The sequence below is a fragment of the Symphalangus syndactylus genome, chromosome 18 (genome assembly GCF_028878055.3).
Source record: "Symphalangus syndactylus isolate Jambi chromosome 18, NHGRI_mSymSyn1-v2.1_pri, whole genome shotgun sequence".
Lineage (NCBI taxonomy): Eukaryota > Metazoa > Chordata > Mammalia > Primates > Hylobatidae > Symphalangus > Symphalangus syndactylus.
In genome coordinates, this window is record NC_072440.2 from 42,399,955 (window position 1) to 42,412,342 (window position 12,388).

Genomic DNA, 12,388 nt, shown 5'->3' on the forward strand with positions numbered 1-12,388 from the left:
TGTGCTGAAATTGCCACCAGAATGTAAGCCCCTCAAGAGCAAAGTGGTTTTATTCATCTTTGCATCCACAATGCCTAATGCAGTGCTTAGCCCTTAGTAAATGCTCAGTGATTGCCCAACAAAAACGAACTCGGTGAGCCAACACCTGATTAAGAATTCTCAAATTGGAACGTGCATCAGAATCACCTAGGGAACTTCTTTCACATACAGATTCAAAGACCCCACTCCCAGAGATTTCTGAGTCACTGGCTGGAGCCCAAAGTGATTTTAAGGCAGGTGTTCTAAAAACCACATTTTGAGAAACACAGGACTAGGACAAAAAGAGTGATAACTCTGGAGTATCTACCATACATATCAGTTAAGAAGCATGCTTTCCGCTGTAAGTAACAGAAAGCCTGACCTACTGAAGCAAGGAGTATGTAATATTTAGGTTTTGGCACTGGTTCAGCAGTTCATGGATGTTAGGATTGGCATCTCTGAGATTATCTTGGCTTCTTGTTTGCTTGTCATCTCATGGTTGATAAATGCCTGCCATAGTTCCAGACATCACATCATGTTCAAGGCAAGAAGAGGAGCAAGCAGTGCAGCTTGCAACTGTCCCTTTTATGGGGAGAGTTTCACTTATGTTTCATTGGCTGTGTAAATAGCCATCACCAGCTGCAAGGGCAAACAAATGGGTAAATGTTAGCTTGTCTTGCCTCTGTGGTGAAAAGCTTGAGGAAAGAAAGGGATGGAGAATGACTGCCAGTGTAGCCAAAGAACCTCTGCCATATTGTAGTCCCCAGCAATTCTTCATCCACCGAGCTCACCAAAGAATAATCCTCCTAACTGGATAGATGGAGTCTATTACTATTCCCAACTTACAGAAGAAGAAACAGGCACAGATAAGGTAAGTAGCTTTCCCAAAGTCACCAGCTGATAAGTGATAGAGTCAAATCCGGGCAGTTTAGTTTCAGAATCCATGCTCTTAACCCCTGAATTCCACGAATTTAGAACTAAACTCACGGTGACTGAGTCTCTAAGTAGCTGTGTCCAGCGCAGCTGTTGTCAACTTTCATTGCACTATAACATCTCCTAGTAAAACAGACCTTCAAATATCTACATTTATCTTTATACCTTTCTTTGAAATGCAGCCCCAGGATAGGGCAACATTTTTAATACGCATTAAAATTCAAAACTTGTCCTACTGCCTGGTTTATTTTGGGTCTGGTTATCTTTCTTCCTACACCTTGGCACATGAACCCTGTCTAAACTGCAAGCATGCTAAGAAAGTGTTGCAAATGAGATCCCAAGACGACTGTAGGCTTGTCCTTATTATAGCCTGTCTTCCAAACTGGAGGACATATTCAAATTCTCAGTAACACTTAGTCCCTGAGGTCCCTCTAACAATGAAAGCCATTTATTCCAACTAGGCTGTATTCAGGAAGTTCAAACATCCAAAAAAGATAACTTTTCCCTAGAGCTATGCACATGGCAATGAAAATTAAACAAGGCAAAATTATAAAAATAAGATTTCCCTCCTTTAGAGAGCTTGAAAAGTTTTCCCTTCCCTAATTGTAGCTAAATGACATTATCTCCAAATTATTTCTGTGTTATGGAAATTGTAACATTAAGAATCAGGAATGTGGCCGGGCGCGGTGGCTCACACCTGTAATCCCAGCACTTTGGGAGACCAAGGTGGGCAGATCACCTGAGGTCAGGAGTTCGAGACCAGCCTGACCAATATGGTGATACACTGTCTCTACTAAAAATACAAAAATTAGTCTGACGTGGTGGTGCTTGCCTGTAGTCCCAGCTACTCAGGAGGCTGAGGGAGGAGGATCACTTGAACCCAGGAGGTGGAGGTTGCAGTGAACCAAGATCACACCACTGCACTCTAGCCAAGTGAGATTCCATCTCAAAAAAATAAAAAAAGAATCAGGAATGCATGCCATTGTTTCTCATTGTAGAAAAGGAAGAGTTGCTACACATTTTTTTTAACTAAAAATAACTTTCCGTACAGATTATTTCATCACAAACTCTTGAGTCACGAGTTTACCCATACAATAAACCTGCCCATGTACCTCTGAAACTAAAATAAAAATATTTTTTAAATAAATAATGTGTCCCCCAAAATTTCATGTGTTGGAAGCTTGATCCCCAATGCAGCAGTGTTGAGAGGTGGAACACTCAGGAGGTGATTGGATTATGTGGACTCTGTCTTCACCAGTTGATTGATCCATTCATGAATTAATGGATTAGTGGGTTGACATGTGAATGGGTTATCAAAGGAGTGGACTGGTTATCAAGAGGGTGAGTTTGCTGTAAAGCCAGTGTGGCTGCCTATCATAAGTCCCCTCACCATGTGATGATGCACTGCACCATCTCAGGACTCTTCAGAAGGTCCCCACCAACAAGAGACCCTCCAGTTGCAGCCCCTTGACCCTGGAATTTCCAGCCTCCAAAACTGTAAAAAATAAATTTCTTTTCTTTATTAAAAAAATGAAAACAACTTTATTATTTTCTTATAACAAAAGTAATGTATATATATTGTAGAAAATTTAACACAAAAGAGTAAAAAAGAATAAATATTTTTAAATCCACAATCACCACTGCGAATACCTGCTCATTTGCCCTCTACTTGTTCTGAGAAAAGGGCAGAGCAAATACAGTTGGCGTTCATTCTGAACAACAAGAAAAGGCTAGGACTGGGGTAGAGACCATTTGATGTGGGCCAGTGGGTCATAGCATCCAGATCATCATCATGACTGAGCCAAATAAGGTGAACATATGGTTGTTTTCTGGCATATTCTAATCATTAGGAGTAGAATGGACATTACCTTATCATCCACCATGCTGCCTATGGTCCCTATGTCAGGTGAACTTGCCAAAATGTCATTTCAGGCACACAGAATCAATACTCATCAGCTATTGTCAGGGTGGAAGCCTGATGAGCCAAGTATACTGGAACAAGCAAGAGAAACCCCCTTCCTCCAGCAATGCCCCTCCAGGGCTCAGCATCATCATGTTTGCTGCAGAGGAGAAATGCTAAAAAGGGTCCAGGTTCATTATCTCAGAGCAGGTAATGAAGGGCTCATATGGAACTGAGAAGCAATAAGTTGATAACTTCCACCAACACCCTTCAGAGGTTTATAGAATTTGAGTCTCTTTTTCATGTTTCTGTTGTTATTGTTGTTTTAATGAAAACCTTTCTATGTCTACAAAGATTTTCATTGCCAAACATTTCTCCCAGGCTCATTTCACTATCCTCAAAGCCGTAGGGTCATCTCTAGCCCTTGAAATGTGAGTGTATTTTATCTTGAAGTATGTGGATTCCAACTACCTCCTCCCACTTCCACCACTCCCACCCTGGTCCAAGCCCTGGTTATCTCTCACCTAAATTGCTGCAATAGCCACCTGACTCATCTCCCTGCTTCTACTCTTGTCATTTTGTCCCCTAGAAACTAAATCAGTTCATTATGTTCATCATCCACTCAAAGCCCTTCAGTGGCTCCCAATTTCACTCAGAGTAAAACCCAAAGTCTTACAATGGCCTACTGAGGCCAGTAATGATCTTACCTCACTCCACTAGAATATAATCTCTGAGAAAGCAGAGATTTTTGTCAGTTTTATCTATTTTATCTATTTCCATGTTTCTAGCCATGTTTCTACAATGCCTGGCTCATAGTAGATATATTTGTTTAATAAGCAAATGTCCCATGCCTAGAACTGCCTCACCTCTGAACTTCTCATTTGTGAAGTCATACCTGTCTTTACCAAAGCACTCGACTTGAATAAGGATACTGTGTTACTTGTAGCCCATTGTATTCTAATTGGTAAAATGAACATCATATATACTATTCTATGTAATCCCAGGAAATCACCCAAGTAGAATTTACTAGATGTCATTGTTCTCTATAAAAATAGGTAGAAAAAGAAAGAAAAGAAAAAAAAACATTAGTTTGACCCAAAAAACTTTCTAGTATTTGGCCATTGGATACTTCATTTTCCAATAAGTGGTGTTTTCTATAGCCTGGAGCCATTACTGAAGAGTTCAGTGTCACAAAGCAAAATAAGCAAAGAACTAATGGAATAGAATTTTAAGTATTCAGACAACATATCTTTTTATTCCTTTGCCTCTCATTCAAACACTCCCTTCTACTTTACCTAAAACATTTATCTTAAAGTTATATGAGACTTTCATTATAAATAAATGACAATAGATATTTATTCTCTTGTCTTTGGTTGATCTCCATATGTAAATACTGTTCACAGTTCCGCTCATATACCCATCCTACTAGCCACTGTGGAACATGCACTACACCTAGCCCCACAATTTACCACATTTAAGCAATATTAATCACAATGAATGCCTGAGAGTCATAATTTTACCTTTTGCAATTACTAATGTGAGCCAATTATCAAAAGTCTAGGAATATACCTGTAATTGAGGCTATTATTACTTTCTAGAGAAGCAGTAGGAAAATAATGTTGGCCTACTCGAAATCATTTGTTCATCTAAGTAATATTTATTGAACACATAATATATGCTCTAATGAATAAAACAGAAATATCCACTGCCATCATGGAGTTTACAACCTAGAGAAGAGTCAGCATAATTTTTCTATAAAGAGCCAGATAGTAAATATCTAAGCTTTGCAGTCCATGAGGTCACATACTCTGTCACTGTAACATGAAAGCATCCATAGACAATACATAGATGAACAAGCATGGATATATTTGCAGATCATATAAAGTAGATGGGATGCCCAGTATGGCATATGGCCATAGTTTGCCAATCTTTGTTCTACCAGAACAGAGATATTAATTAAATAATTAAATATTAAATTAAATATTAATTAAATAATCCATGAAACAGGTATATAATTGCATACTGTGATGAGTGCTACAAAAAAATTATAGGGTTGAAAAAACTGGCATAGACATCCACACAAAGCTAAGATGCAATTGAGGAGTAGTTGTCAGGCAGGTTTCCTGGAAGAGTGAGCAACATGTGCAAAGGCCCTGAAGCAGGGGAGGCCTAACCTATTCAAGAAAGGTCAAGCTGGCTTTTGCCCAATGCTCAAGCAGGAGAAGAGAAGAGGAGCTAAATCTAGAGAGATTATATTGGCCAGTGTGTACAGGGCCTCATGGGTTGTGCTACAGATTTGCTCCGTATCCTGAGACCAGTGGGAAAGCATGGAAAGGAAGTAAGACCTTTCATGGAACAAATGCTCACTGCATGCCTACCAGCACCAGACACTCACCTACAGTGAATAAAACAAAGTTCCTGCCCTCATGGAGCTTATATTCCAGTGGGAAAGCCAGACCATAACCAAAAAATATGCAACATAATGTCAACTAATATATTTGTCAAGTCTGTCAAGCAAAATAAATATCAAAAAGAATATGCTAGAATCAATGACTAGAGAGGGGTGGATAATGCTATAATTAGATTTGTGTTTTAATTGTTCTGTATAGCACAGGGTATACTAGTGAGATCAGAAAACTAGTTAAGAGATTGTTGCGGTGGCCCAGTTTAAAAAAATACGTATGTATATATGTGTGTGTGTGTTTTAAAAGAGAGAGATATATATATATATAACCACTTGAATCAGAGCATTGGCAGTGGACATGAGAGAAGTAGATGGGTTGGAGATAAATTTATAAAGTATAGCTGACTGGCCTTGGTGATAGATTCCAAAGTGGTGTCGAGGATGGCTTTCAGATTTTTTTGTTTTATGCAACCATAGAAACCATGGTACTCTTCTCCAAGAAAGGAAAGCTGGCAGGGGACAGCTTGGGAGAGGAAGATGCTAAGCTTACTGTTGGACATTTGAGTTTGAGCATCCTTTAGGAGCTCCAGACAAAAATGTTGAGTAGCCAGTTGAATAATCAGTGGACTTGTGTGTCCATGAGCAGTGTTCTAACCAAGTCAGGCAATGTCCATGTGGCAAGAACTGCTCTGCCCTTGGACTGGGCTGAGAGGTCCCCACCTGAACTGAGGCTCAAGCTCAAAGATAGAGTCCTGTAGCTAGGGATGTTGGCTAGAATCATGACAAATGCTGTGGTTTCATATTTAATATTAATATGAAAGCAGCTAAAATGTACTGAGTGTTCATTATATGTTAGACACATTAATTATCTTATTAAATCTTAACACAGTCCTATAAGGTATAAACTATCTTCTCTTTTTAGAAATAAGGAACCTGAGCCTGAGAATTTAACCAGCAAAGTCACTTGGCAAGCAAGAGAGGCAAGATCTACCCCAAGTCTGTCAGACCACCAAATCTGAGCTATTACATGCTGCCAGCAACCCTGCTAGTGATGCACTCACAAGAAAGTTCTGGTAGCCTGGGCTAGGGGCAAAGCTGCACCATGCACATGAGGAAGCAGACAGTGAGGGGAGCCAGAGCTGGGAGCCATCAACAACAATGACAGCTTCAGAGGGAACACTTCCGACATTTGGGAAGATGAGGCCTCTTCATTGCTGCTAGTGTTATTTTGACACAGATTCCTCCGTTTTAGCACACTTGGGATGATGGAGTCTGGAGAAACACCTGGAAGTATGTAGGCAGACGCTAAGGATTAAGTTAAAATGAGGACCCCTAACCTAGTGGTTATTAAACTTTAGCATGCTTAAGACTCCACAGGGAGGTTGTTAACATTTTAGATTCCACAATCCCACCTCTAGAGAGGCCCACTCAGGGGCTCCAGTATCTGCATTTTTTACAAGCACCAGGTGATCTGGACTGGACAATACTCAGCACTTTGAGAGCTTTCTCTTCTTGGCCTTTCATCAAAAGCAGTTCCAGGCCCCCTGTTAATTCTGATGAGGTTTTCAACTTATCCCTATGTACTGATGGAAAAGAAGGAAATTTGCAACAATGTGCAACAACATTCACAGTAGTAGGGAGTTGGGTCTCAGAATCTCTTGCATAGCCTAAGTGGTCCAAGCTTACGATAAAGTATCACAAGGACTTTCTTCCTCACAGAGCAAAAAAGTCTCTGGTATCTATGGATCAGTTAATGATGCTCAGAAATGATCAACAGTATTTCTGGAAATTCTTTCACTGACCCATGGGAAAGAAATTTCAGTTGCGGATGTCACTTTTTTAACGGAATAACCTAGAGTCTAAGTACCCAGGAACTGGATTCTAGATTGTCAACTAAATGGCAGGTTCTCTTCCTGGTGGTTGGCAACAGGGTGGCCAACTCAAGATGAATAACAAGTACGCAGCAGATTGAGCCTGCCACAGCTCTCAGGTGAACAACGACTGGGTGTCTCTCTTTAGTGTGTAGACTTCTCCTTTGCTATGTGTCTATTTGGTCTTCCCCATCTGCCACATAGGAATTTTTTCCAACGTGGCAGCGCATAAGGGTGAAAACTGTTTGCTTCAAAACACAGGCAACTTAGTTTCATCTTTGTAGTAGGATTTCTTGTTCTGGTAGATTCAGGTACGAGTTATGTCCGCCAATCCATCCCAAAAGAAGAAAAGTAAAATGAGTCAGGCACAGTGGCTCACGACTGTAATCCCAGTGCTTTGGGAGGCCTAGGCAGGAGGATCACTTGAGCCCAGCAGTTCAAGACCAGCCTGGGCAACATAGTGAGACCCTGTCTCTATGAAACAAAAAATAAAAAATAAATTAGTCAGGCATGGTGGTGCTCACCTGCAGTCCCAGCTAATTGAGAAGCTGATGTGGGGGGATTAGTTGAGCCCAGGAGTTTAGTCTGCAGGAGTGAGCTGTATTCACACCATTACACTGCAGTCTAGGCAACAGAACAAGACCTTGTCTCAAAAAAAAAAAAGAAAAGAAAAAGAAAAAACAGTAAAAAGAGGGATAATAAATAGGAGAGCAACAGCTCATCAAAAGCTATGAAGAAATAAAATGAAAGCACTAGCTTTATTCTCCTAATTAAGCAGCCAGTGCCAGCATTCATTTACTTGGCTAAACAGTTCACAGCATTTTGTACATGGGGCTACCTCAAGTGTTGTTCTCACACCACTGCCAGTCCCCACTAGTGATCTGCAAAATGGCAGTGCTTAGAAATGTCTACAGCAACTAGGCCATGACACGATACTCAAGTACAAACTCCAGCACATTCATCTTGTTGAAAAAGGTATAGGCCAGTTCAGGTGTGGAGCTTTCTTGGTGAGTTTCAGGTAGGGTGAACTGAGTATTAGCATTGGTGTGTGACAGATTGGGAAAAACCAACCTGGTCCTCTAGCAGAGCCATAAATAACACACGGTATCAGAAGAGCTGAGGCGTTGTGATGTTGTGAAATAGTGAGGCACTATCAGAGGAGCTAAAGACTAGGAATGTAGGGACTCTCATTTCTATTATACATGGTGGTTTTCTCCAACTTCCAATTCTCAAGTATTATCTTGATGATTTCATGTTCCAGAAAACAACATCCGATACTTACAAGAGAGAAAGCTCTCATGGCCCTGGTTTAGGAATTATGGGGGAAGATGGGAAATAACCTTATGATCCAGAAAGCAAATTCCTAATCCTCAAGCATAATGTTAGGCAGAAGAAGGGAAAGACTTAGGGGCCATGCACGGTGGCTCATGCCTGTAATCCCAGCAATTTTGGGAGGCCAAGGCAGGCAGATCACTTGAGGCCAGGAGTTCAAGACCAGGCTGACCAACAAGGCAAAATTCCATCTCTACTAAAAATATAAAAATTATCTGGGCATGGTCGTGTGCATCTACAATCCAAGCTACTGCTTGAGAGGCTGAGACATGAAAATTGCTTGAGCCTGGGAGGCAGAGGTTGCAGTGAGCCGAGATAGCTCCACTGCACTCCAGCCTGAGTGACAGAGCAAGACTCTGTATCAAAAAAAAAAAAAAAACACGAAGAGAAAGACCACAGATAGAAAGCAAAAGCAGATCAAGATTAAGTGACAACTTTAACACCAGAAGTAAACCAGAAATGAAAGGGCGAGCTATCCAAAAGCCCTGCTTCCTTAATGAAGTCATTCTCAGGAGTAATTTAACCTGCATGAATTATTTTTGTCACATTGATACAAAGGTTAAGAATGTGGCTCTTGGGTAAGCTTAGCTGCCTTGCTTCAAATCCCAGCTTGGACATGTACTCTATGTGTGCTTGTGGGTAAATTACTTAACCTTTCTGAGACTTAGTTTTCTCAGCTATAAAAAATGGATAATAATAATACCTCTATGGCCGGGCACGGTGGCTCAAGCCTGTAATCCCAGCACTTTGGGAGGCCGAGGCGGGCGGATCACAAGGTCGGGAGATCGAGACCATCCTGGCTAACACAGTGAAACCCCGTCTCTACTAAAAATACAAAAAAATTAGCTGGGCGTGTTGGCGGGCGCCTGTAGTCCCAGCTACTCGGGAGGCTGAGGCAGGAGAATGGCGTGAACCCGGGAGGCGGAGCTTGCAGTGAGCCGAGATCGCGCCACTGCACTCCAGCCTGGGGGACAGAGCAAGACTCCGTCTCAAAAAAAAAAAAAAAAAAAAAAAAAAAATACCTCTATCATAGCTTTATTGTGAGAATTAATGAAACATTACACAAAAAGTACTTAGAATGGTAACTGGCATTTAGTAAATCACTTAATAACTATTATCTATTATTATTAGAAAAAAATCCTATAGTAAGAACTTTTTTAAAACACCTGTGTTATTTCTAAGATCTAAAGTGCAAAGAGATTGCCTTTTATATTTAAAAAGCTAAAATAGGCTGGGTGCCGTGGGGCACACCTGTAATCCCAACACTTTGGGAGGCCAAGGAAGGTGGATCACCTAAGGTCAGAAGTTTGAGACCAGCCTGGCCAACATGGTGAAACCTCATTTCTACTAAAAATACAAAAATTAGCCAGGCCTGGAGGCGGGCACCTGTAATCCCAGCTACTTGGGAGGCTAAGGCAAGAGAATCGCTTGAACCCAGGAGGTGGAAGTTGTGATGAGTCAAGATCGCACCACTGCACTCCAGCCTGAGTGACAGAGTGAGACTCCGTCAAGAAAAAAAAAAAAAAAAAAGCTAAAATATACCATTTAGATTACCAAAAGCAAAGCCACAAAGATTAGGTATATTTCTCACAAAACCCCAAGTGGAATTACTTACCAACTTCTCCAAGCCCACTTCTCTAGGGTATTTCCACTGTCTTATATTTTTTTAAGTCCATCCGGGAAGGGGACAATATACATTTATGCTTTAAAATGCCAAGAATATCCCAAAGAAGACACGAGAAACAGGGAATTGTGGTCATATCCAGAAAGGGCAATACATTCTTAAGAGAGTAGAAAAGAAGGAAGAGGGCTTAATTTTGACTATATATCCTTTCGTACCTTTTTAAATTTGAAACCATGAATACACGTTATATATTCATTAATAAAAGTTTTTTAAAGAATGTGAATGCTCAAGATGATGCAGTGTAAAGTAAAAAATGCTAGACCAGTACCCAGGAGACCTGGACTCTATCACTTACATGTTATGAGATCATGGCGAGACACTTAATATCTTCTGGGATTTCGTAGCTGTAAAATAAAGGAACGAATGCCTCCCAAGCCACCTCACTGGGTTTATGTGAGGGTCAAATGAGATTATAGAGCTGCTTTCCAAAGTACAAAGCATTATACAAATATAAGATATCACTATTATTACTGGAACCAGGTCTTCTTTGCTTGTTTTGGCTCCTGGAATCACAAAAGAAGACTGAAAAATTTGGCTTCAAGAATCAGGAGTCACCTAATAGAGGGAGTAGATTATAACCCTTTTCAAGTTAAAGCCCACATTATAACATCCTTCACTTCCACTCCCTAATCCCATCACCATAGAAAATAATGTCTAGGCTGGGTACGGTGGCTCAAACCTGGAATCCCAGCTCTTTGGGAGGCCAAGGTGGGAGGCCAAAGTAGGAGGCTTGCTTGAGCCCAGAAGCTGCCTGAGCAACATGATGAGACCTCATCTCTACAAAAAATTTTAAAAATTAGCTGGCCACAGTGGTGTGCACTTGTAGTCCCAGACAAAGTATGACTCTGGAAAAAAAAAAAAAAAACTTTGGTCTAAATCCTAATCCTCCCCCAACATATTCAACACCAATAGATGCAATGTCACAATGTGCTATGTACCAATTAGGATAGAGGTGAAAGATCCCAGGTCTATCTGATTTCTCTAATCAGAAGAGGATGCTGTGCAAACATTCAAAGGCAAAGAAGAATACCTCTTTGCCAGTTGGCCCTGTCGATAAATAGGAAAACTCAAGATGTCAGAGAAAAGGGGAAAAGCCAAGAATAGTTTTGAACCCTCTGGGGATCAGGCCTGTGCCCCTGGAACTGAATGTCATGTGCAATTAGCCTCAAGCCCAGCTAACCAACTCTCTCCAGCCTCCCAAACAGTTTCTGCTGCATTAAAAAAATCTATTGTAAGCTGGTGCTTGAGAGGCTCACCTATTAATCTTTTCTGAAAATGTCACTTTTACAGGTTTTGCCTTGTAAGAGTAAACCAATATTTACTCAGCATTTATTGTGTGTAAGGCTCTTTCAAATATGTAATCTTGTTTATTCATCAAAACCTATAAGAAAGCTACTATTCACCCTATTTTACAGTTAAGAAGCCTGAGATTCTGAGAGTCCCGACGGAACTGCTTCATGATTGTTCTGCCAAGGTTTGAATCCAGGTACCCAGCACTAGATCCAGTGCTTCTTCTCTTCGTCTTGGTACTCCCAAAATTAAATTTGCCATAGAATATTCTCAAACATTGAGACATCATGTGTGAAATATTTAGCTGCAATATATGAAGAGCTACAGTGAAAGCAAAATTCACACCATGAATCAGATATTTGAGGTTAAGGCATAAGCTTAAAATGCAGGTAACCAGAGGCAGTGTGGGCAACGGTTAAACTCCACCTTTTTCTGCCCATCAGTACTGGAGGTGATTATGGCCCCTCCTAGGGTCACTGCACACAGTTGCGCAGGTTGCATGCCAATTCACAGTATATATGAATGGTGCCCCCTACAGGTATCAGTGCACATCCTCAACAACTGTCTGCAGCAGTCCAACTTCCCTTTAGGTATCACTTGCAATTGTGACTACGAAATGTCAAAGTCTAATTCTGTTTGGAAAGATAAACCCACCAAACTCTACATTCAGCGAATTTGCACTGTTATTTACAGTATGTCGGGGGAGACAAAAAAAAACTGTGGAGTTTTGCTCTTGTTGCCCAGGCTGGAGTGCAATGGCACCATCTCGGCTCACTGCAACCTCTGCCTCCCGGGTTCAAGCAATTATCTTGCCTCGGCCTCCTGAGTAGCTGGGACTACAGGCGTGCGCTACCATGCCCAGCTAATCTTTTGTATTTTTAGTAGAGACAGGGTTTCATCATATTGGCCAAGCTGGTCCCAAACTCCTGACCTCAGGTGATCCACCTGCTTCGGCC

At 41.1% G+C, this 12,388-nt stretch overlaps 1 protein-coding gene across 1 annotated transcript in view; it reads right to left on the reverse strand.

Annotated features, from left to right (window-relative positions):
• Positions 1-963, reverse strand: part of LOC129467455 (atherin-like) — a 254,344-nt gene extending 253,381 nt beyond the window's left edge. Inside the window, exon 1 of the mRNA XM_055251996.2 lies at positions 865-963. Coding sequence (XP_055107971.1) covers positions 865-963 — 99 coding nt within the window. The remainder of the gene's footprint in view (positions 1-864) is intronic.
• Between the last annotated feature and the right edge of the window lie 11,425 nt (positions 964-12,388).